Below are 25,724 nucleotides of genomic sequence, written 5' to 3' on the forward strand. Positions count from 1 at the left end.
TCTCGATAAAATTTATATGTGACCACATGACAAATATCAGCTTTCGATTACATTGAAAATTATCAAAATCGGTACACCCAGTAAAAAGTTATTGCGGATTTTCGAGAGTTTCCTTCGATTTCTCTGGGATTCCATCATCAGATCCTGGTTTCCTTACCATAGTACTAAACTAGGCATATCCCCTTTCCAACAAAAAAAGAATTATCAAAATCGGTACACCCAGTAGAAAGTTATGCGGTGTAATACAACGTAGATCGACAAAAAAAGCGTCAAGTAAAAACGCATTATTAGATATAACTCGAAAAGTAGTTGTTAGATCTCAAATAAATTTAAAAGGGAACAATTCACACACACCACCTTTCGATTAAAAAAAATTGTCGAAATCGGTCCACCCGGTCAAAAGTTCTGACGTAACATATGTAAAAAAAATAAAGTCGAATTGAGAACCTCCTCCTTTTTTGGAAGTCGGTTAAAAAATATGATATTAATTATAAATTTTACCGTGTGATATTTATTGTAATATTTATTTTTTTATATTATCTTATACCGTGTTTACATGAAACTTTTAAATATTCCATTTGTTGAAGAACAATACTTTTAATTTTTACACTTTCTCTTCTTATTACAAAGAGAAATTGTTTTTAAAAGTAGACAACCCTATTTAGACGTCAAAATAAAATCACAAAAACATTACAAAATAATAAACCTAAAATAGCTGTATATTATGAAATTTTAAATTAAAATGTCCGAAGTACCAGTTAAACGTTATCGTCGTGAGAAAGAAGAGTCAGAATCAGAGGAAGATATAGATAATTATGAACCGTATGTACCGGTAAAGGAACGTAAAAAGCAGAAATTACTAAAGTTAGGACGATTGGGTCAAGTCGCTGCTGAAGCTGCTGCGGAGACTAAGAGCTCTAGCGAAAACGATCCTGATGATGAAGGTAAGGTATTATCACTACTTTAGTGACAGAAGAGTACTACTTAGTAAAATGATAAGATGAAGAGCCCATGGATGTTTAAAAAAAGGTATTATTTAGAAAAATTGTTCTTAAATTGTTCACTAACATTTAATATTAAAATTCTCAAACATTACCTGTTTCATTGATTATTAAGGTTAACCTCGTTTATAAGTTACTGATAACAATAAAAGAGTCCATTCGGATTATGATTCACCTTAGCTACAGATAGATTTGGTCTTATAGGTTAGAAATATTTTATATATTTATTTATCGAAACTTTATTCGCCGTGAAATGATGATAGCGTGCACAAAACTTGAGCAAGACAAGAATTATAGTTTCGTTATATTTTACAGCATCCCAAGAAGAATGGGGTCGACGATACAATGTCTCGCTGTTGGATCAGCACAGCGAATTAAAGAGGATAGCAGAGGCACGCGCATTATCTGCTGCAGAGAGACAGGCTAAAGAAGAAGAGCATATATTGGAGAGTGTCGCTCAGAGTAAAGCCCTTATGGGTGTCGCGGAATTGGCTAAAGGTAAATACTAAACCTGCACTACTTTGTATTAGATTTAAGGTCAAGCTTGAGTCGTACTCAATCTGTATTAATAGTTAAAAATATATGTATAAAATTGAAGGTTTATATACCTTTCAAAGAACATTCAAACTTATACTTTTTTACTCTTTAATTTATCATACATATTTTTGCAGGTATCCAATACTCGGAGCCAATAAAGACATCTTGGCGACCTCCACGTTGTATATTAGAACTGCCAGAGTCCAGACATGAAAGAGTGAGGAGTGAGTTAAGAATACTGGTCGAGGGTGAAAACGTACCTCCACCGATAAAGACATTCCAACATATGAAGTTTCCTAAAGGTATGTTGAGTGGATGACACGATTTTGGCTATTTTCTCATGTTAAAATACAGCCTATGTCGCTCGGTGATTAGGTAGCATTCTCCTACAGTAGACCGCTGTAAAGAATTCTTAACCAGTTTTGTATTTATCTATTACAAACTAACAAGTAGTGGCTGAAACTGATCATACCTTACACAAAATCTGCCAGATAATTTTTTTTTTGTGAAACAGGAATATAGATTTATTATAAACTGTTGTTGTGTTGTAGTTGACTACCTTACTCAACACAAGAGCATAACTACTTGAAAGAGGTATTATTATAGCTGTGATCTGCTGTAAGGTGGAGCAGTATTGTGTTCCTGTTGGTAAGTAAGGTGACCAGTGGTGACAAGTAAGTGGTGAGCTCCTGGGGGTGTTGGGGATAGGGTTGGAAACGCGCTCGCGATTAGGGTTGCCAGATTCAAGCATGTCATTTCCGGGATAATTCGAGGATTACGAATTCGGTCGGTTGAAAAATATACGAAAATCGATAATATTTTTTGTAAATCGCTAGAAAACTAGTAGTATTCGAAATCCGGGACACGGGACAAGACACGTAATTCCGGGACAATCCCGGATTTCCCGGCCATCTCTCGCCACTCTACTCGCGATGCTTCTGGCGTTGTAGGCGTCTATAAACTACGGTAATCGCTTACCATCAGGTGAGCCGTAAGCTTGTTTGCCAATTTAGTTATATAAAAAGAGGTACTCCCCAGTTGGGCTGTACCAAATTTAGTTCTGACTATGTCGTGCTATGCCCTCATCATTACCGCCTATACAGTCCACTGCTGGACATAGGCCTCCACAAGTTCACGCCCAACTGCTCTATGCCCTACCTCTATGAAACTAAAAAAATCCCTCCAAATCTTCAATATCCAGGTATCCTCCGAGGGTTAGAAGCTAAAGGTATAAAGAAACCAACGCCTATCCAGGTTCAAGGTATCCCGGCGGTCCTCAGCGGAAGAGACATGATCGGTATAGCATTTACGGGTTCCGGGAAGACCCTGGTCTTCACGCTGCCCATCATCATGTTATGTCTTGAACAGGAAGTCAAGATGCCTTTTATTAGGTAAGTTATTTTGTTTGTTTTGTAACAAAAAAGCACGGCAATTTACATCGACAAGTATTCAATGTATAATTTATTATTGGGGATGACTCAAAAAATATTAGTCAGATCTCAAATAAATTTCAATCGTTCCACTGTAAAAACACCAGCTTTCGATAAGAAAAAAGAATAATCAAAATCGAAATGCTGGGTATTTTAATAAAAAGATTCGTTAAATGTGTTCCTAAACATAAAAGTCGACAGTCAATTTTCTCCATTAGGAGAAGGATCAGATCTAAATCCACCACGCTGCTCCACTTATTGGTTGGCGGTTATGTTCCCTACCATGAGTAATGATTGCTATGAGTATTTATGGTAACTACCGAAACTGACAGCCTAACAGCTCTTAGAGGCATTCAGTGGCGTAACTCAAGGAGAGGCATCATGCCCCGGGTGTTACTAAAACAAAAAATTGCTGGATATATTATGTGGTTTTCGAATGGGGGGAGAGGGGATAAAAAACTGGGCTACGTCATAGGAGACGTTGAAAATTAAATTTGGTACAAAAATAGTAACGAATATAGTTAAAAATCATTTAATTAATAATTATTTTCGACAGAAACGAAGGTCCCTATGGGTTGATAATATGCCCTTCAAGAGAGTTGGCGAAACAGACGCACGACATCATATTACATTTTGTGAAACATTTGAAGCAGGCCGGTGCTCCAGAAATTAGGAGCTGTTTGGCAATTGGAGGTAAAATATTATCACTATAATCTATTCGCTTTAACAACTCTGATGTAGGCCACAGCAGGAAATTTCTTGCTCAAAATATGGAGCAGCCCGACTGGGGCAGTACCTCGACCTTACAGAAGATCACAGCTAAATAATACTGCTTTCAAGCAGTGTAGTGTTCCTGTGTGAGTAAGATAGCCAAAGCTTTTGAGGTCCAAGATACAGGCAAATAAACAAAAATAATTATGTTTGCTCGCAGTCGAATAAATACTGACTTCTATGTGAAAGTTTTTGTGCACAGGTGTACCGGTGTCAGAATGTATGGAGGTGGTACAGAGGGGTGTTCATATAATGGTGGCGACACCTGGACGTTTGATGGATATGCTGGATAAGAAAATGGTAAGACAAACTTAACCTCACAATTTATTTTTATTTTGAAATTTTTAATAAAATTTGTTGTTATGTTGGTATTCAACTACTATTCACTGTAAATATGTATCAGTTTTGGGTAATTGAAACGGCTTCCATTTACATAGATAGGTAAACTAAGGCCTGTATCATCAAAAACATATTTTGACGTTGTCCCAAATATGACCCTGTGGTCTCGGTTTGATCTAAATTCATTACAAATATTTGTAAAATCCGTATAATTGTTCGTCTCGCTCTGAGCGTTTGTGTTAGTATACCATTATTATTTATACAAAATATAAGAATGTAACCCTTATACAAAATTGTGCAGGTAGATTAAATGACAACCTTTTGTAAAATGCAAATGGCTAGGGGGTTTTACTTATAGGAGGCGTTGAGTTTGGAAATTTATGTATTTATTTAAAATTGGAATTGTGTAAAGCGAGATGCACTGAATTAAACCATGTGTACTGTCCACCATTTTTAAGCTGTGTACAAAAAAAAAGTAAAACTGAAGCAATAATTTGAGTGTCTTTGGTTTAATTTAATGGCTCTTGCTTGTGTCAACCTTTATAATTTTGTTAATACATACAAGTATTTGCAGGTAAGATTGAACGTGTGCAGGTATTTATGTATGGACGAAGCGGACAGGATGATAGATATGGGTTTCGAAGAAGATGTACGAACAATTTTTTCTTACTTCGCCGGTCAGAGGCAAACGCTACTCTTCAGCGCGACTATGCCTAGGAAAATTCAGAATTTTGCGAGGTTAGTGCCTTATAACGTACCTTTAGAAGATAATGTTTCACCGTTTGTGGATAGCGCTATGCGACGGATAACAGTATCCGACAGATATTTTTTTAAGTGAAAATTTCTTTTAGCGTACCGCAGTTAAATAACGGCGAACGAATTTCTTTTAAAAAAAATATTTATTTATTTATAGAAAGAAATTCTAGTAGCTTATTCTATCTCCTGCTGTTAAATTCTATTCGTAATTTGTTTGCGGGAACTTTATCCACAATGGTGAAATCGACCATAAATATTTTTAACCGACTTCCAAAAAAGGAGGAGGTTCTCAATTCGCCTGTATTTTTTTTATGTATGTTACTTCAGTAGTTTTGACTGGGTGGAGCGATTTTGACAAATTTTCTTTTAATCGAAAGGTGGTGTGTGCCAATTGGTCCCATTTAAATTTATTGGAGATCTAACAATAACTTTTCGAGTTATATCTAATAATGCGTTTTTACTTGACGCTTTTTTCGATCTACGTTGTATTATACCGCATAACTTTCTACTCGATGTACCGATTTTGATAATTCTTTTTTTTTGGAAAGGGGATATCCCTAGTTTGGTGCCATGATAAGGAAACCAGGATCTGATGATGGGATCCTAGAGAAATCGAGGGAAACTCTCGAAAATCCGCAATAACTTTTTACTGGGTGTACCGATTTTGATAATTTTTTAATTTAATCGAAAGCCGATGTTTATCATGTGGTCACATATAAATTTTATTGAGATCTGATAACTACTTTCTGAGTGATCTTTGATAACGCGTAGTTACTTGACTATTTTTTCGTCGATCTACGTTGTATTACTCGTCGATGTAATTGAAGTCGGTTTTTTTTTCGTTTGCGAGCAAACACAATGAAATGAAAAGGGCGGCTCGAGGTCCCGAGGCTTCGTACCCGTTTGGCCAGAACCAAGTATCCTCTGAGTACCTGAAATTAAAGTCGGTGTCACATTGTAGCTGTAGTAAAATAATTGTGAAAGCGAATTCGACATGTACATCAGTATGGGCTGATTGCTGTATCGTTGTGGCGGCAGGTCGGCGCTGGTCCGGCCCGTGACGCTGAACGTGGGCCGCGCGGGCGCCGCGTCGCTGGCCGTGCGCCAGGAGCTGGAGCCCGTGCAGGCGGAGGCGCGCACCGTGCACCTGCTGCACTGCCTCCAGAAGACGCCCCCGCCCGTGCTGGTGTTCGCCGAGCGCAAGCAGCACGTGGACGCCATCCACGAGTACCTGCTGCTGAAGGGTGAGTGCTGCCCGCTGTACACTCTACACCGTGCACCTGCTGCACTGCCTCCAGAAGACGCCCCCGCCCGTGCTGGTGTTCGCCGAGCGCAAGCAGCACGTGGACGCCATCCACGAGTACCTGCTGCTGAAGGGTGAGTGCTGCCCGCTGTACACTCTACACCGTGCACCTGCTGCACTGCCTCCAGAAGACGCCCCCGCCCGTGCTGGTGTTCGCCGAGCGCAAGCAGCACGTGGACGCCATCCACGAGTACCTGCTGCTGAAGGGTGAGTGCTGCCCGCTGTACACTCTACACCGTGCACCTGCTGCACTGCCTCCAGAAGACGCCCCCGCCCGTGCTGGTGTTCGCCGAGCGCAAGCAGCACGTGGACGCCATCCACGAGTACCTGCTGCTGAAGGGTGAGTGCTGCCCGCTGTACACTCTACACCGTGCACCTGCTGCACTGCCTCCAGAAGACGCCCCCGCCCGTGCTGGTGTTCGCCGAGCGCAAGCAGCACGTGGACGCCATCCACGAGTACCTGCTGCTGAAGGGTGAGTGCTGCCCGCTGTACACTCTACACCGTGCACCTGCTGCACTGCCTCCAGAAGACGCCCCCGCCCGTGCTGGTGTTCGCCGAGCGCAAGCAGCACGTGGACGCCATCCACGAGTACCTGCTGCTGAAGGGTGAGTGCTGCCCGCTGTACACTCTACACCGTGCACCTGCTGCACTGCCTCCAGAAGACGCCCCCGCCCGTGCTGGTGTTCGCCGAGCGCAAGCAGCACGTGGACGCCATCCACGAGTACCTGCTGCTGAAGGGTGAGTGCTGCCCGCTGTACACTCTACACCGTGCACCTGCTGCACTGCCTCCAGAAGACGCCCCCGCCCGTGCTGGTGTTCGCCGAGCGCAAGCAGCACGTGGACGCCATCCACGAGTACCTGCTGCTGAAGGGTGAGTGCTGCCCGCTGTACACTCTACACCGTGCACCTGCTGCACTGCCTCCAGAAGACGCCCCCGCCCGTGCTGGTGTTCGCCGAGCGCAAGCAGCACGTGGACGCCATCCACGAGTACCTGCTGCTGAAGGGTGAGTGCTGCCCGCTGTACACTCTACACCGTGCACCTGCTGCACTGCCTCCAGAAGACGCCCCCGCCCGTGCTGGTGTTCGCCGAGCGCAAGCAGCACGTGGACGCCATCCACGAGTACCTGCTGCTGAAGGGTGAGTGCTGCCCGCTGTACACTCTACACCGTGCACCTGCTGCACTGCCTCCAGAAGACGCCCCCGCCCGTGCTGGTGTTCGCCGAGCGCAAGCAGCACGTGGACGCCATCCACGAGTACCTGCTGCTGAAGGGTGAGTGCTGCCCGCTGTACACTCTACACCGTGCACCTGCTGCACTGCCTCCAGAAGACGCCCCCGCCCGTGCTGGTGTTCGCCGAGCGCAAGCAGCACGTGGACGCCATCCACGAGTACCTGCTGCTGAAGGGTGAGTGCTGCCCGCTGTACACTCTACACCGTGCACCTGCTGCACTGCCTCCAGAAGACGCCCCCGCCCGTGCTGGTGTTCGCCGAGCGCAAGCAGCACGTGGACGCCATCCACGAGTACCTGCTGCTGAAGGGTGAGTGCTGCCCGCTGTACACTCTACACCGTGCACCTGCTGCACTGCCTCCAGAAGACGCCCCCGCCCGTGCTGGTGTTCGCCGAGCGCAAGCAGCACGTGGACGCCATCCACGAGTACCTGCTGCTGAAGGGTGAGTGCTGCCCGCTGTACACTCTACACCGTGCACCTGCTGCACTGCCTCCAGAAGACGCCCCCGCCCGTGCTGGTGTTCGCCGAGCGCAAGCAGCACGTGGACGCCATCCACGAGTACCTGCTGCTGAAGGGTGAGTGCTGCCCGCTGTACACTCTACACCGTGCACCTGCTGCACTGCCTCCAGAAGACGCCCCCGCCCGTGCTGGTGTTCGCCGAGCGCAAGCAGCACGTGGACGCCATCCACGAGTACCTGCTGCTGAAGGGTGAGTGCTGCCCGCTGTACACTCTACACCGTGCACCTGCTGCACTGCCTCCAGAAGACGCCCCCGCCCGTGCTGGTGTTCGCCGAGCGCAAGCAGCACGTGGACGCCATCCACGAGTACCTGCTGCTGAAGGGTGAGTGCTGCCCGCTGTACACTCTACACCGTGCACCTGCTGCACTGCCTCCAGAAGACGCCCCCGCCCGTGCTGGTGTTCGCCGAGCGCAAGCAGCACGTGGACGCCATCCACGAGTACCTGCTGCTGAAGGGTGAGTGCTGCCCGCTGTACACTCTACACCGTGCACCTGCTGCACTGCCTCCAGAAGACGCCCCCGCCCGTGCTGGTGTTCGCCGAGCGCAAGCAGCACGTGGACGCCATCCACGAGTACCTGCTGCTGAAGGGTGAGTGCTGCCCGCTGTACACTCTACACCGTGCACCTGCTGCACTGCCTCCAGAAGACGCCCCCGCCCGTGCTGGTGTTCGCCGAGCGCAAGCAGCACGTGGACGCCATCCACGAGTACCTGCTGCTGAAGGGTGAGTGCTGCCCGCTGTACACTCTACACCGTGCACCTGCTGCACTGCCTCCAGAAGACGCCCCCGCCCGTGCTGGTGTTCGCCGAGCGCAAGCAGCACGTGGACGCCATCCACGAGTACCTGCTGCTGAAGGGTGAGTGCTGCCCGCTGTACACTCTACACCGTGCACCTGCTGCACTGCCTCCAGAAGACGCCCCCGCCCGTGCTGGTGTTCGCCGAGCGCAAGCAGCACGTGGACGCCATCCACGAGTACCTGCTGCTGAAGGGTGAGTGCTGCCCGCTGTACACTCTACACCGTGCACCTGCTGCACTGCCTCCAGAAGACGCCCCCGCCCGTGCTGGTGTTCGCCGAGCGCAAGCAGCACGTGGACGCCATCCACGAGTACCTGCTGCTGAAGGGTGAGTGCTGCCCGCTGTACACTCTACACCGTGCACCTGCTGCACTGCCTCCAGAAGACGCCCCCGCCCGTGCTGGTGTTCGCCGAGCGCAAGCAGCACGTGGACGCCATCCACGAGTACCTGCTGCTGAAGGGTGAGTGCTGCCCGCTGTACACTCTACACCGTGCACCTGCTGCACTGCCTCCAGAAGACGCCCCCGCCCGTGCTGGTGTTCGCCGAGCGCAAGCAGCACGTGGACGCCATCCACGAGTACCTGCTGCTGAAGGGTGAGTGCTGCCCGCTGTACACTCTACACCGTGCACCTGCTGCACTGCCTCCAGAAGACGCCCCCGCCCGTGCTGGTGTTCGCCGAGCGCAAGCAGCACGTGGACGCCATCCACGAGTACCTGCTGCTGAAGGGTGAGTGCTGCCCGCTGTACACTCTACACCGTGCACCTGCTGCACTGCCTCCAGAAGACGCCCCCGCCCGTGCTGGTGTTCGCCGAGCGCAAGCAGCACGTGGACGCCATCCACGAGTACCTGCTGCTGAAGGGTGAGTGCTGCCCGCTGTACACTCTACACCGTGCACCTGCTGCACTGCCTCCAGAAGACGCCCCCGCCCGTGCTGGTGTTCGCCGAGCGCAAGCAGCACGTGGACGCCATCCACGAGTACCTGCTGCTGAAGGGTGAGTGCTGCCCGCTGTACACTCTACACCGTGCACCTGCTGCACTGCCTCCAGAAGACGCCCCCGCCCGTGCTGGTGTTCGCCGAGCGCAAGCAGCACGTGGACGCCATCCACGAGTACCTGCTGCTGAAGGGTGAGTGCTGCCCGCTGTACACTCTACACCGTGCACCTGCTGCACTGCCTCCAGAAGACGCCCCCGCCCGTGCTGGTGTTCGCCGAGCGCAAGCAGCACGTGGACGCCATCCACGAGTACCTGCTGCTGAAGGGTGAGTGCTGCCCGCTGTACACTCTACACCGTGCACCTGCTGCACTGCCTCCAGAAGACGCCCCCGCCCGTGCTGGTGTTCGCCGAGCGCAAGCAGCACGTGGACGCCATCCACGAGTACCTGCTGCTGAAGGGTGAGTGCTGCCCGCTGTACACTCTACACCGTGCACCTGCTGCACTGCCTCCAGAAGACGCCCCCGCCCGTGCTGGTGTTCGCCGAGCGCAAGCAGCACGTGGACGCCATCCACGAGTACCTGCTGCTGAAGGGTGAGTGCTGCCCGCTGTACACTCTACACCGTGCACCTGCTGCACTGCCTCCAGAAGACGCCCCCGCCCGTGCTGGTGTTCGCCGAGCGCAAGCAGCACGTGGACGCCATCCACGAGTACCTGCTGCTGAAGGGTGAGTGCTGCCCGCTGTACACTCTACACCGTGCACCTGCTGCACTGCCTCCAGAAGACGCCCCCGCCCGTGCTGGTGTTCGCCGAGCGCAAGCAGCACGTGGACGCCATCCACGAGTACCTGCTGCTGAAGGGTGAGTGCTGCCCGCTGTACACTCTACACCGTGCACTGGTGCCGTAGTGCTGAATTCACAGATTGCGGATAGAAATATGATGATTGATTTTTCAATTCACACGTGTGAATGGAATTTGATGTTGAAAATAAATAAATGCTTCGCCAACTTTTATTTATTGGATACCAATATTATCATCAATAATCATATAACTAAAACTTTATCAATGTTTAGTGAACCAGACCAATTATTTAAAGAAAATCATAAAACAACCATACATTATGATTTTGTATTTGTAGGTGTAGAAGCGGTCGCCATTCACGGCGGTAAAGATCAAGAAGAGAGATCTCGTGCAGTGGAGGCGTTTAGAAAAGGGGAGAAGGACGTGCTCGTGGCTACCGACGTTGCTAGTAAAGGTACTTATAACAGAGAATACAAATGATACAAGCCAGATACACTAAATTAAACTTACCTTAGTAGCTTTAGCTGTACCGTGCGCGCGTTGCTGCGCTTTTTTTTGGTTGTACCAATTTAGAAACCTTCGTGGGCTCATGCACAACATTTTGCTGAAGATCATGACATGATCAAATGCATAGTTTACGATTCTATAAAGGACATACAGACAAACATTCATTTATATATATATAATAACAGTAATTATACTTTTTCTGTTCTTTTTTAGTACAAATCTCAAAATAAAGACTATATTATTACATTTTTACAATTCTTAGCATTTAACCTACCTAAAACAAGAAAAACAACATTTAAAGCCTTTATTTAAACTGATTTTCGTACAATCTGAATGTAAAAATATTTCTGTCATCAGGACAAAGGTCCATTTTTATGTCCTGACAATAAAATAAACAAAAAGGATCTAACTTGAAAAAACAGTAACGTAATATAAAATGAGTGTAGTGTTTTCTTGCTTTTGTATATATATACAAAAGCTCGATCAAATATCTGTAGATTAGACAAAAGACAGGTTTACAACTGAACTTAAAGTACTGCTTCTATTTGACTGATGTTTTGTATATAAATCTTTACCCCCCCAACCCTTTCCCCCAGGTCTGGACTTCGAGAACATCCAGCACGTGATCAACTATGACATGCCCGAGGACATCGAGAACTACGTCCACCGCATCGGCAGAACTGGTCGCGCGGGAGGGGGGGGCGTGGCCACCACCCTGCTGGGGCGGGCCACCGACACCAGCGTGCTGCGGGACCTGGCTCACTTGCTCACTGAGGCCGGCCAGCGGGTGAGTAGGGTATCTATTCATCCATCAGCCCTTAACCACTCCACTGCTGGACATAGGCCTCCTCTATAGTTCGCCACTCCGTCAGATTCTGCGCCCTCAGAATCCAGCGGTCCACCTAGTTCTAGGGCGGTCTGTGCTCCTTTTGCCGATACGTGGTCGCCATTCGAGAACGTTCCTTCCCCATCGGTCATCGGTTCTTGTTATATGGCCTGCCCAAAAATGTTTTAAGGAGCTATTCCAACATAATTATGCAAGAACATTCATCGATTTTGTCTTAACGATTCATATTTAGTTCATCTCCTTTCTTTTGAGGTCCGCAGATCAAATTAATAAGTTTGTAGCGACATCTATCTCGCGAAATACAAACCAGAGAAAACTGACGTATCCTATATCGCGCTATCAAAGTTATCAGAGGGATTGAGTATATCAACAAGAACCCGACAGCAACCGTGGGGGCAGTAGCCCACCAGACACAACATCCGTCTGGTTGGAGGATCCTCCCTTTTCGATGGCGGATGAGAAACCAACACCCTGTCCATCGCACTCCCAAAAGCTGAATGACTTCTCCGACTTTGTCCAATTTAACACTTCTATCAAAACAATTAGAACGAAACTGGCCAGACACTGGTTCGATATGATATCATCAACCTCTTTTCCTTATTTTAAGTTCATATATTGTGTATACGGTTAATTTTATGATGGATTTTTTTAACTGTCTTAAAGCATTTAAACATAATAGATTTTTTCTTGCGAAAGCAACTAAATGGTGCTTAGATAATTCCTTTTTTGTAAGCAATAATAGCGCGAACTCATGTTTTGCCCATAGTCACCACGCTGGGCAGGCGGGTTCACATGACAAACACATGAGTTCGCGCTATTTTTGGCGTGAACTTGTGGAGGCCTATGTCCAGCAGTGGACTGTATAGGCTGTAATGATTGATTGATTGATTGAAGCAATAACAAATAGTGTTTAAGATCATTTTTATAAAGTTAATTTTATATAATTTTTTCTATTCATTAAAAGATGGCGTTACTTGTAACGTAAATCGAGCTATAATTCTGATATATTGTTTGTTAGTTTACATAATTTTATTATTGACTACAAGATGGCGTTACTAGTAGTTTTTTTTTAATTAAAATGTATTACTGTATGCTTTCCTAATAAAATCAAATAAATAATATATAGTTTTTTGCACAAAAGAATTAATCGGGAAAACGTTTTCCAGGTGCCACCGTTCCTGTTGGACATGATTGGAGAACCGGATGTGCCAGCTGCTGATGGCCAGGGTTGTTCCTACTGTGGGGGTCTCGGACACAGGATCACGGGTAACGCACACCACCTATTTACCTATACTAATGTTACTTATAACATATTCTTATTTCACTGGGGTAAGCCATGCCAGGAATGATCTTGCTCAATATCTGGAGCAACTCGACTGGGGTACCGTAGCCTTACAGAAGATCACAGCTAAATAATACTGCTGTCAAGTAGTGTTGTGTTCCTGTGAGGAAGGTAGAGCTACTGGACAGGGTTAGAGGGAGGCTATAACGCGCTTGCGATGTTTTTGATCAAGTGTCCATACGGTATTAAAATTTGAAAAAAAATATTTTAGGCTTTTTGAGCCTAATAGCCTAATTTCTTGCCTACATAGACTATTACTAAGTTTCTAATGTCTGTCATTTTGAAATGACTCCTTCAGTAAAGTTAATTTTGGCATTTAATAAATATTCACGTAATGATTTGTTACAGAGTGTCCGAAACTCGAGGCTGTGCAGAACAAACAAGCCTCGAACATCGGCAGACGAGACTATTTGGCCAACACAGCGGCGGATTACTAGTCTATGTATATTAATAATTGTAATAAATGTATTTATAAGGATTTTTATTTGTTTTATTTCGTTACTAGATGTCCTATCACTTTGTCCTGTTTTACGAACTGCCAAAAGTTAATAAATCTAGATAGAAATGGAGAATCACCTAGCGATATGATGTGTATTTGCGACATTCTCATACACCCAGAGGTGGCTCTACCCCGTGTAGTCCCCGGGTGCAAATAATATCTTGGCGCGCGACAAAAAAAGGTCAGCCGACATAAAATTGAATTTGATATATTATGTCGAGTAAGTGTCAATGATATTTATCAATTGATAAAATCCTTACTACTCACCCAGCGTCGCACCCTGCTCTGTAGATAAAGCCACCCCTGAATTCTACGTAAAGCCACCTCTGCATTCTACGTAAAGCCACCCCTGCATTCTACGTAAAGCCACCCCTGCATTCTACGTAAAGCCACCCCTGCATTCTACGTAAAGCCACCCCTGCATTCTACGTAAAGCCACCCTTGCTCATACATAGTAAATACACACAAGAGCCAGAGCAGAGCAGCACAGAGTAGTCAGAGGAGTGCTATCGCAAACACCATGACACGATATATTTATTTGATTGCATTGATTTTTTACAATTGTTGTGTTATACTTCCCCTAACTAAATCAATTTGAGTGTAGGCTTATGTTATAGACTATAAGTATATATATACTAGCGAACCCGGCAGACTTTGTCCTGCCCGGAATACAGTTACCAAATTTGATTGCCGACATACCAATAGCAGCGCCACCTACCGAGTCCAATTGTGTTTTCAAACCATCGATGAATCGATAGAAATATACGTACAAAATGTTAACCAAATCGGTTCAGCCGCTAAAAAGTTCAGTGAAAAACACACGCACAGAGGAAATATATATTTATTAACATTTTAAGTGTGGGTAACTGTTGAGTTTCTTGCTGACTCTTCTCACGTGATTACACCTACATTCCGAAATGGTAGTTTTACGTTAATTAGAATTAATTAATGAAAAAACACAATGTGCCTATTAGCATTGATTACAAATCAAAAATATTTTAGAAGCCTACGTGAAATTAGTTATTTTTTATTTTTAACCGACTACAAAAAAGGAGGAGCTTACTCACTTCGACCGAATAAATAAATAGCGTAATATCACGCGAGTAAAAATTTTAGTAAATTTTGGAAGAGAACAAATAAATTGAATCCGAAGTCAAAGAGCCGTCCTACGAGCGTTGCTGGCTTTCACGAACCCTGTGATATAGCAAACTTTTAGACAACATTTCAAGGTTGATCAGTTACGCTGACGATATGGATACGATATACTGTTAAGTCCGTCTATAGGTGCACTGCGTATTAATATAGACGGACTATATATTAATGCACAGGCACTCAGATACAACTCGAAAAAGAGTGAACTCCTAGTGTTTAAGACCGGCAAGAAAGTCTATGCGAATGTGCCACCTTTATATCTTCGAGGTGTTGCTTTAAATAGAGTAGAACGTTATAAGTATCTGGGTCACTGGGTTTCGGACAACCTCAGCGATGACGAGGATTTGGAGCGAGAGCGCAGGGCGCTGGCCGTGCGCTGCAACATGCTGGCCCAAAGGTTTGCAAGGTGTACTGATAGTGTGAAGGTAACTCTATTTGAGGCATATTGCCAATCATTCTACACCTGCAGCCTTTGGGTCAGGTATACGCAGCGTGCGTACAACGCCCTGAGAGTCCAGTACAACAATGAATTCAGAGTGCTGCTCGAGTTGCCGCATTACTGCAGTACCTCCGAAATGTTTACTACGAGGCGCGTTGATAGGTTTAATGCCATTATTCGTAAGAGGTGTGCATCCACACTCCGGAGGCTACGAATCAGCTCGAACGGTATTCTGAGTACACTGGCGGACCGCTGGAACTCGGCAATACTGCGCCACTGGATACGGCTACATTCTGACTGACGATGGTCGTGTCCAGATTATATATTATTATATTAGCTATTACTTTTGCTTTTTATTGATTTTATTTGTTATTTGATATTTTTATTTGCTTCTATATATATTTATATTGATTTACTAACATTAGATATAAGTTGTTTTTGTAATACTAACATTAAGATATGGACTGTCTGAAACAAAATAAATAAATAAAATAAAAATAAATACTATGTATGTTCGGGGATGACTTCATCATTTTTGAACCGATTTTGATAATTCTTTTTTTGTTGGAAAGGAGATATCCCAAATTGGTACCATGATAAGGAAACCAGGATTTGATGATAGAATCTCAGAGAAATCGAGGGAAACCCTCGAAAAACGTAGTGACGCCTAGTGCGTTTGTTTTTTTTTTTCGTCTGCTTACATTGTATTACTTGTCGATTGAAATCGGTTTTTTTTTCGTCTGCGAGCAAACACAATTATGTTTTATTTAGTTACTTCCTAGAAGAAACGCTAGGTTATCCACCATTCCATATTTGGCATTGTGGAAAAGATAACTTGACAAGTTTTGATTAATTAATAGACTTTTTATCTTGAAGATATATTAAAAAATCATCCCCTTAACAATTTTTAATATCATATCAAAAATCGACTGTTCCGGCGGGGATCGAACCCGCGTCTCTGACTGACCGTGTCGGCGCTCTAGCCACTTAAGCTATGGAACGATGTACCCGCTAGAGCGAAATTTTTGATATGATGATTTTATATTCGGTCTAAGCGACCGTGGCGCCGTCTATAGTGAGCCCTTTACAGCATTCATAACTATTCAAAGTTTCACATTACAATGAATTCTTTGACAGGAGACGACACCATGCTATTTTTGATTCGTATGATTTATTTGCTTATATAATAAGCCAAATCGATCCAGACGTTTCAGAGATAAGCTGGAAGACTACTTTTTTGCCCCGAGGCCTCCAGACCTCTAAATCCGGCCCTGCTCTTGCGAGAAAGAGAACTAATTATGTTATTTAGATATCACGATAGCTTTTAATAAGTAGTCGTGACATATCCAGTCGTCTGTCAGTGCTGACACACTATTTATCTGTACATATTTTTGTATTTTGGTACACAATTAAGAATAAAAAATACTAATTTGTTCTTAGATCAGCAAGTCTTTGTGCCTTACAACGGAGTAGGAATAATCAAAACAGCAATAATTTTTAAAACATATGTATTTACCAGTAACGCAGATGGGTATCGAACAATTCATAGTTTGGGCTGTACATGATTGACCGATACTAACCTCTTATTATAGTATAAGAAAAAAAAAACAATTTTCTCATTATATTTAAAAGTAGATAGATTATTTAGCATACTGTAAAGAAATATTAACGTAATGTTACTATATTAAAAACTAAGGCATAGGATCACGCGAATATATATCTAAATAAAGATAAAAAAAAAATTAATAATAAATGATCAAAATTTGCAGACGTCCCAACTTAGTCCTTAGGTAACGAAATCGTATCCTAGATATTTTTTATTTTTCCGTCTGACCCTGGCTGCTTTTTTATCATCGTAGTCATCAGACGTGTCCTGGTCGTAAACGCTGTTATCTATCACCCAGTCTTCATCGATTTCAGTTTTTATCTCCGTCTTCAACTGCCTGACCTGTTCTCTCACCGTCGGTGAACTAATCTTTTTCTTCCTACGTTTCGTTGGATCAGAATCCCTGGACCTCTTCCTGGGGCGCTCCTCCAACACCAGATGTGGGTACTCCTCAACGATAAAGTTCTCCGGCTCATAGGTTGTGGTGATCTCCACACCGACGGACGGGTCCACGTCCGGTAATATGTAATAATTCTCAAAATCTCCTTGCAGTGTTATTTCATTCATTTCAGCGGTGAAATGTCTTCTTTTCTTACCTGTGTTGCAATGTTTTATGTATGCGTATTTGGGCTTTGACTCTTCCGGTATTATATTGACCGTCCATTCTCTGTTACTTGTTACTGGTATTTCTTTGACATCCTCCATGCTTATCTCCTGTTCCTCGGCTATTTCATAAATAAAGTTGTCTGATATATTCCCATCTTCCATTACGTGGAGAACTTCGTTCTGTTGTATTTCTGAGGTTGACGTTTGCGGTACAATCTGAAAATAAAGCAAGTTAGTTATCTTAAGAGCTGACACATTTAATGATTGTGTTAGTCTATACTAATATTATAAAGAGGTAAAGTTTCTAACTTTGTTTGTATTTAGAGGGTAATCTTCGCAAATACTGATCCGATCATGAAAATTCTTTCACTAACAGAAAGCTACATTATTCAGAAGTGATAAAGGCTTTATTTTATTGTTATTGAACAAAAAGTCTTCAATGAAAAATAATAGTATAATTAAATCAAGTCGGAGAAATACGAGCGAGATGGAAAATTTATTTGCATCACAAAAATAATTAACGCCCAACGAAGTGGGAACGGGTCGGCTAGTTCTCAAATAAAAATAATTGTGTTTGCTTGTTTGTGTTCGATTTAAAAAGTCTGAGAAATCGATCAAATCTTCTTGCGCGTGCGTGCGTGCGTGTGTGTGCGTGTTGTGTGCGTGTGTTGCGTGCGTGTGTTGCGTGCGTGTGTGCGTGCGTGTGTGCGTGCGTTGTGTGCGTGCGTTGTGTGCGTGCGTTGTGTGCGTGCGTTGTGTGCGAGCGTTGTGTGCGTGCGTTGTGTGCGTGCGTTGTGTGCGTGTGTTGTGTGCGTGTGTTGTGTGCGTGTGTGCGCTGAGTTTACCTCAATAATTTGCTTTGGGTCTGGCATCTTTGTGATGACTTGCTCCGATGCCGTTATGGAAGCTTCAGCCTTGTCTGTTTCAACTTTAACCACCCACAGCTGTTTCTTTTGCAGGTTCTTCAGGGATCTGAAATATAAAGATACGTTACAAAATCTTAATTCTACTAATATTATATAACAAGGAAAGATTTGATGTTTGTTTGTTTGCATTGAATGGGCTCCGAAACTACTGAACCGATTTGAAAAATTCTTTCACTGTTGGGAAGCTACACTGTCCGCGGGTGTCATAGGCTGAATTATATTGTCAAAAAAAAACTAGGGAAAAAATTAAATTGAAATTTTTGTTAAATACCCGTACGAAGCCGGGGCGGGATGCTAGTATAATATATTTATTTCTTGGATTATCTGTCGCTTTTAAACACCGTCTATTTTGTTTAAATACATTCTTAATTACATTCTGAATTGGTGGGTAGTTCCCCTTTAACTATAATTAAAACATTTTAATTGGTAAGATGACGATTCGAAGGTCCTTTATTTTTAATACTTGATCAAAAATTATATATAATTGAAATAGAGTACGGCTAGGCTTTAGATTTTTGGGGTGGTGTGAAGAATCACGTCGGGGTCACCAGTTTGGGGGTGCGGAGGAACATGGTGTTGAGTCTCTCATCCCCCATCGAAAAGGGAGGATCCTCCGACCAGACGGTTATTCTTGTATATATACTTAATCACTTTGAAATCTCTGATAGCGCGATGTAGCATACGTCAGTTTTCTCTAATTACGTAGTTTGTAGTCGTTCGTATTTCGCGCGATAGATGTCAGATTAAGAACCGCATTTTGAAGTTAGATAGGTTAAACTTAATTTTTTATTTGTAACCAAATTATGTCGATAAACGGTCTAATTTGGTAATTAGATAGGTAAAAGTTTTTTTTTTTGTAATAAAATTATCCCGAAAAACGGTCAAATTTCGAGCTTAAATAATTCGACGGTTCTAGAGTACTCTTAGATTTATTAAATACGACCCACCCCGGCTTCGCACGGCTGCAATGCGGATACTAAATATGAAATATAAAATAAATATTTGCAATGTAAGCGCAAAAAATGTGTTAATTTACGACATCACATTAGAAACCTCTAAAACTATCAGTGTTCCTCTACTATATTATGAATTTATTAAACATATAAACCTTCCTCTGGAATCATTCTATTTACTAAAGAAAACCGCATTAAAATCCGTTGCTTTGTTTTAAAAATCTAAGCATACAGACAGCGGGAAGCGACTTTGTTTTATACTATGTAATGATGACATGACTAATGCCTAGCTATAATTCTTCTGTTGTTTAAACATAGTATTTATTCTTATGATAGTCTCTCAACAACTGTATTATATTTTTGACTAGCTCGATGGTACAGTTTGGAGTGACCCTGCTTTCTGCTGCGGAAATTGAGGGTTTGATTCAAGCCCCCAGTCTATGTGTAAAGAATTTTGCTACAAGATTATGACATTACAAGGCTTGTAATAACTAAAATTATCTATTTTTTCAAAGGAAGTCATTTGTGAGTAAAACCAGGGAGAAGAACTAGTTAATACTTACAAATAGCCCAAAGTATCGACCAGTTGTCTGACATTGAGACGGGAAACGCTCTCCACTGTCTCCTTGATCGGCTCCACGCTGTAGTTGTGTTCCATTCGTATGATGTCTGCAACTGTAATGAAAATATACAAAAAAATCAATTTTATTTACTAATTTTTAGTGCCGTTAGTTTTAATTTAAATTTCATTACAAAATTCATTTAAGCTTCTTTTCACTGTGTACAACTGTGTCAACAAAATGAATTATTTCGAATTAAAATATTTTTAACCGACTTCAAAAAAGAAGGTTACTCAATTCCACCGTATATATACATATATATACATAAATATATATGTAAGTTCGGGGATAACTTCGTCGTTTATGGACCGATTTTGATAATTCTTTTTTTTTTTTTGTTGGAAAGGAGATATCCTAAGTGTGGTAACATGATAAGGGAATCAGGATCTGATGATGGGATCTTAGAGAAATCGAGGGAAACTCTCGAAAATCTGCATAGCTTTTTACTGGGTGTACCGATTTTGATAATTTTTAATTTAATCGAAAGCTAATGTTTATCATGTGGTCACATATAAATTTTGTTGAGATCTGATAACTACTTTTTGAGTAATCTTTGATAACGCGTAGTTGCTTGACTATTTATTTTCGTCGATCTACGTTGTATTACTTGTCGATGTAATTGAAGTCAGTTTTTTTCGTTTGCGAGCAAAACAGAGTTATTAAAAGATAAACTAACTAATATTTGAGATAGTTAATAATTGTGTTTACTAAAAAAACCGACTTCAATTACATCGACAAGTAATACAACGTATTTTGTCGTATGTTAGTCGTGGTCTGGGCGTTTGTGCTTGTGTATTGTGTTTTCCGACCCAAACACAGGAGATAATCCTATTGGGGGTCGTTGAGTGTGAAGCGTTTGCTTATATTTATTTATTTATTTAATTTAAATAATTTTGATGATTCTTGTTTTGACCAACAGCTGATACTTGTCTTGTGGTCACATTTAAATTTGATCGAGATCTGGTGACTACTTTTGTAATTGAAGTCAGTTTTTTTTTTCGTTTGCGAGCAAACAGTTATTGAAGTTGGTTGAAAACCGCTAGCAGTGATATATCTTGTCTATCGCATGACGCATTTGAATTGCTATTTGCCAGCAAATATTGTGCGATCACTGCTGTCACTTAGTTTTTGTTAATAGAATTAGATACGACGAAAGCGCCACTAGCTTCTAGGCAATTAGTCTTTTTTTTAAATAAATTAGTACGAATTAAAAATAGCATGGTGTCGTCTCCTGTCAAAGATTTTCATTGTAATATGAAACTTTGAATAGTTACGGGTTCTGTTAAAGAAGTCACTGTGGACCGCGCCACGGTCGCTTTGAACCGAATATAAAATCATCATATCAAAAATTTCGATCTAGCGAGTACATCGTTCCATAGCTTAATTGGCTAGAGCGCCGCCACGGTCAGTTGGAGATACAGGTTCGATCCCCGCTGGAACGGTCGATTTTTCATATAATTATTTTATGAAAAATGTTTAGTATTCCCTAATGGGTGGTTAACACAAGAATAAATTAGTACTTATAGAGTAAATTTAAATTCTGCTTTTACTTTTCTTATCTGCAGGAGTCTGCTGCATGGGCGCCGCTTGCTCCTGTGGAGTCAGGAGCTCAGGTAACATCGGCGAGTCGATCCATAGCCCTTGTGCGTCCAGTTCGAAATGATACCTGGGACGGTATACAACTATTAATATAGACTTCACTTACGAAAGTTTGGAGGGATAGAAGACCAGGATGTGATCACGTCAAGGTCACCAGTTTGTGGGTGCGATGGTATAGTTTGTGAAGTTCTTCGTCTGCCATCGCATAGGGAGGATCCTCCGACCAGTTGGGTGTTGTGTCTGGTGGGCTAACGCCCCCAATGGTTGTTGGCGGGTTCTGGTATATACTCAATCACTCTGATAACTTTGCGCGCTATAGCGCGATGTAGGATAGGTTAGTTTTCTCTAGTTTTGTATGTCGCGAGATAGATGTCGCTACAAAAGGTTTCATGCAGAATAACTAAGCAGAGTAGCTCGTCTATTTAAACAAAGTCGAACTTTGAAATGGACTAAGTTTTTTATCTCGTACGTGATCTATAACACAAACAGGGCCCCGCCGCAGTGAAAAACCGCAGTTAGCAGTCGAACACCCTATATTTGTGGCAATATTTCTTTTGTAAGAATGCCAATTGTTGCCCTATCGCAGTGGTTCTTAACAAGAGGTCGGCGAAGCAGCGGAGTACTGATTATACTAAAAACTTCCGTTTTAGTTGAGGTAGGAGACAGCAGGATATATCTTCCTCAAAATCTGGAGTAGTCCATCTGGGGAAGTACCTCGACCTTACAGAAGATCACGTAAACAATACCGTTTGCAGTATTGTGTTCCTGTCGGTGAGTAAGGTGACCAGAGCTCCTGGAAAGAATTAGGGGATAGGGTTGACGAAACGCTTGCGATGTTTCTGGTGTTGCGGGCGTTTATAAGCTACGGTAATTCCTTACAATCAAATGAGCGTACGTTTGTTCGCTGACCTAGTTGTATAAAAAAATAATTGCAAAACAGTTGGTGGTCCGTGGCAAAATATACGTTTTGACAAATGGTCCCTCCTCACTAATTCACTAAAAGGTTAAGAACAGCTGCATTAGCACGTGACCACTTGTGATATTTTTAAGTACCTCTTAAAAATAGGAGTCGTAGATTGAAATAACGGAAAATATTCTTACCCACATAACTGCAAGCTCACATGCCTCCAGAGGCACTCACTCTCTTCCTGCATAGCACCTTCGATCCAGTCCTGCCGCTTATCGTCCGTCTGGGCTGATGTGTTAACACTGGAGAAGAGATACGTCAGTTATAAAGTAATAATATATAAGAATTCCTTCTAAGACTCTTTTACTACATGGAGTAAGACGCCTCTGCCCCTGGGGTGTTCCTTTGAATGCCTGGGAATCATGGGGATGCGCTTGCACTTCTGCAATCTCGCTAGCGGTGCCCCTAAGGGCTCGATTAGTAACTCCTGAGAGGCTCCCTTGAACACAGTTCTCCTCCCTTTTCAGGACCGTGCAATGAGGATGATACATTCCCGATCTATCGCACACTGGTCCGGCGATATGGCACCATATTGGCCAGGTAGGCCTTGCGTCGCCGACCGCGCCTTCCGCGACGTACCGGGAGTGAGTTTGGGTCTTGTTCTCGCTCCCAGTAGATAAGAAAGAGAGAGAGTTACGTTTCATAAGTTTTACTTCAGTCGTGTAATCTAAATCACACAGTATTTTTTTTTTGGAATTAGAACAAGCAGTTCCTGAATAAACAATCTCTTTTTCTTTATAATTAAAGTTCAAGATAATTTAAAAAAAATTGCATAATAAAAAAAGGATATTATTTAATGAGGTGTATCAATTTTTTAAATATGTAATTTTTTTTTACTTTTGCAATTTACAACAAAAAAGAATCTAAAGGAAATAGCTCCTAATTATATTGTTATTAAAAAAAATCTTTAACAAACAAAATTCATACACAACAAATAGAGCCAATATATATATGTGTGTGTGTGTATTATTTTACTTATCTACATAACAATATAAGAAATAATTTTATGTATATAAGAACACTTACTATTACGTTTTAGTGAATATATATTAAAATAATTATAAATTAAATAATTAATGTACATAATACTAAAGTTATTTTACTATGAAAGTTATTAAGTTCACTTGTAATAGTAATTAATATGCATTGTATAACAAATAGGTGATAAATTTGATAAGCTAATACTGGAGTAGGTAAGAATTCTATACCAAGCCCTTACAATATGTTAGTAAGGCTTACTTTAGAACGGAAAAAATATTTTCTAAGTGTAAAAAAAGACAAATAACGAAAAGTAATCAATAACAAAATGTAAACATCTTATAGGACTCACGTATAATCTTTATACGGTCATTTTATAGGTAGTTTATCAGTTCTCGAGGTCACTGGACGACGCTGTTTCCACAATCATCCCCAAACAGCGTTAGAACATTCTTTTAGAAATAAAAGCGGGAAAATCACTTACTTGTAAAAGGAAAAGCTGCAGACCACATCATATTCTAAATTGCAGCCTTCGACGACGCACTTTTGCGCACTCATAATGGGGTACCAAAGCCACGACCTCGTAATATGGTTGCCGTCTACTCACATCGTTTCAAAGACGTGAAATTTATAAAATATTAACATTTAGCGCCTAAAGTAACTTTCAAACAAACTAATTTGATGGATCTTTAGAAAATTATCAATCAAATGTCGAAAATGACATGCTGTCACGAAAAGTCGAAGAGGCAAATGCGTGCCACTGCCATGAAATGGTGATGTAATATTCTATGGGAAATGTGTGTGGCAACATTAAATTAATAAATCGATTCAATAGATTCTTGCAATGTATCGATTAGTTGATACAAATATTGATAAGGGTTTCAAATTGGTATTTTGGGTCAAAATTACTTGAAAAAATTGATATTTTTATTCATTTGTTTTAATTTTCCATCTCGGTCAAAGTGAAAGCTTGATGAGATTTAACGTTCTTGAATAATGTAGATCTTTTAAAAAAAACTGTCGTAAAGATGTTCAAAGAAGTCGGTCTGATCGTAGTCTCATGCTATATTTTATTAAAAATCAATATTTGGAAAATGAAATATACAAGAACTTCTTATTTTTTGTATATCACTTGTAAGTAAAGAGAAAGTGAATGATTGTTCCAAAATCGATTATATCGATATATATTGCCAGGTATAAAAACTGTGACCATAGATCGTCATTGATATCTCTCACCACAGGATAAAAAAATTATCTTGAAAAACAGCCAGCAAGTAAATATTAAATTAGATAATGAATCCGACATTTGAAGCTTAGTTATTACATTATTATGACAAAACGAATATAAAAGATTGTGTTCCAGTGTCTATCGCTGTTTTTCGAACAATTAAATGGAATTTTTTATTTTTACGCATACCATAGATAAGAATGCAAGCGGCGTATCGATCGCTTGTGTTTTACGTTACTTCCGGTCGCTTGGTGTTATTTTAAGAATAACCTTTCACTCTATTTATTTCATTTAACATAATCGGGAATGACCGACGACAGAAAATAATGATGTATGTAGTCCAAATCTTGGTCGTAAATTGTCATTGTCACAATTTCTCTGACAATTTTGTCAAATTTTCTATGTCATTATTTGTCAAGGATGTCAATCGAGATTTCTTTGTACTTCGGACTAATTAATTACATAACACAAATTCTTAACATTATAAATAGATACGATTTCTAATATCTCAGAATATTCTCTATCTTTAAGGAGTTCTTAGATATGACCTTAATACTTAAATTTCTTATTATTCATGCATTCATAGTGTACAATAAGTGTATATTTATTTTTTCTTTACTTTTTTCTCACTTTAATCCTTTACGTAATATTCACACGATACAATAAGGTAGAATTATGAAATAATAAAATGACCTCATGGTATCATTAATTCTTATAAGCATTGAAGGTCATCTTAAATCTCAAAACTGTACCTATTTAAATTTGTTTTACGTTTTTTTTTTGTATATTCGAGGATGTTAATGAAAAAAAAGTCTTTATTATTGTACTAAGATAATAAAAAATAAAATTTAGTTACTTAGTTTTTTCATTCAATAATAATTTAATTTGCATGGAAACGCAATCGTTCTACACGATTTAAACGTATCTATCTAGTGATAAGCAGTTATCATTTAATTAATATCATAAGTACTAGCTTCTACCCGCAACTTCGTTCGCGTGGCATGGTAAACAAATTAATATCATGTTTATAAGAACAAGTTCACAAAT

At 41.8% G+C, this 25,724-nt stretch overlaps 3 protein-coding genes across 4 annotated transcripts; 2 read left to right on the plus strand and 1 right to left on the minus strand.

Annotated features, from left to right (window-relative positions):
* The first annotated feature begins 728 nt into the window (after positions 1-728).
* On the plus strand, positions 729-13,582 carry LOC123665956 (ATP-dependent RNA helicase abstrakt). 2 transcript variants are annotated; one of them, XM_045600178.1, is made up of 12 exons: positions 729-944; positions 1,317-1,499; positions 1,673-1,840; positions 2,740-2,929; positions 3,525-3,661; positions 3,942-4,039; positions 4,653-4,816; positions 5,873-6,078; positions 10,746-10,862; positions 11,512-11,702; positions 12,929-13,028; positions 13,453-13,582. In XM_045600178.1, exons 1-12 carry the CDS (start codon positions 743-745, stop codon positions 13,539-13,541), a joined length of 1,845 nt encoding a protein of 614 aa, XP_045456134.1. In that variant the 5' UTR covers positions 729-742; the 3' UTR covers positions 13,542-13,582. The 2 variants fall into 2 exon arrangements, with proteins under 2 accessions (XP_045456134.1, XP_045456135.1); XM_045600179.1 differs by having other exon boundaries at positions 1,326-1,499.
* A 234-nt stretch (positions 13,583-13,816) lies between these two features.
* On the plus strand, positions 13,817-15,495 carry LOC123666059. The gene is made up of 2 exons (XM_045600267.1): positions 13,817-13,823; positions 14,888-15,495. Exons 1-2 carry the CDS (start codon positions 13,817-13,819, stop codon positions 15,493-15,495), a joined length of 615 nt encoding a protein of 204 aa, XP_045456223.1.
* Positions 15,496-16,685: 1,190 nt separating this feature from the next.
* LOC123666295 lies at positions 16,686-24,195 on the minus strand. The gene is made up of 6 exons (XM_045600453.1): positions 23,934-24,195; positions 22,606-22,713; positions 21,456-21,571; positions 19,849-19,960; positions 18,252-18,378; positions 16,686-17,622 (listed from the first exon to the last, which is right to left on the minus strand). Exons 1-6 carry the CDS (start codon positions 24,005-24,007, stop codon positions 16,981-16,983), a joined length of 1,179 nt encoding a protein of 392 aa, XP_045456409.1. The 5' UTR covers positions 24,008-24,195; the 3' UTR covers positions 16,686-16,980.
* Positions 24,196-25,724: the final 1,529 nt, after the last annotated feature.

This window comes from Melitaea cinxia, chromosome 25 (genome assembly GCF_905220565.1).
Source record: "Melitaea cinxia chromosome 25, ilMelCinx1.1, whole genome shotgun sequence".
NCBI lineage: Eukaryota > Metazoa > Arthropoda > Insecta > Lepidoptera > Nymphalidae > Melitaea > Melitaea cinxia.

Bases quoted from the DNA above. Each gene is read 5' to 3' on its own strand.
- LOC123665956 (XM_045600178.1), top strand. From the start codon at position 743: ATGTCCGAAGTACCAGTTAAACGTTATCGTCGTGAGAAAGAAGAGTCA. The intron at 4,817-5,872 runs GTTAGTGCCTTA...TTGTGGCGGCAG, and splicing joins AAAATTCAGAATTTTGCGAG to GTCGGCGCTGGTCCGGCCCG. The intron at 10,863-11,511 runs GTACTTATAACA...CCTTTCCCCCAG, and splicing joins TACCGACGTTGCTAGTAAAG to GTCTGGACTTCGAGAACATC.
- LOC123666295 (XM_045600453.1), bottom strand. From the start codon at position 24,007: ATGAGTGCGCAAAAGTGCGTCGTCGAAGGCTGCAATTTAGAATATGAT. The intron at 22,714-23,933 runs GTAAGTGATTTT...TCTCTTCTCCAG, and splicing joins TGCAGCTTTTCCTTTTACAA to TGTTAACACATCAGCCCAGA. The intron at 18,379-19,848 runs GTAAGTATTAAC...TTTATATTTCAG, and splicing joins GTCGATACTTTGGGCTATTT to ATCCCTGAAGAACCTGCAAA.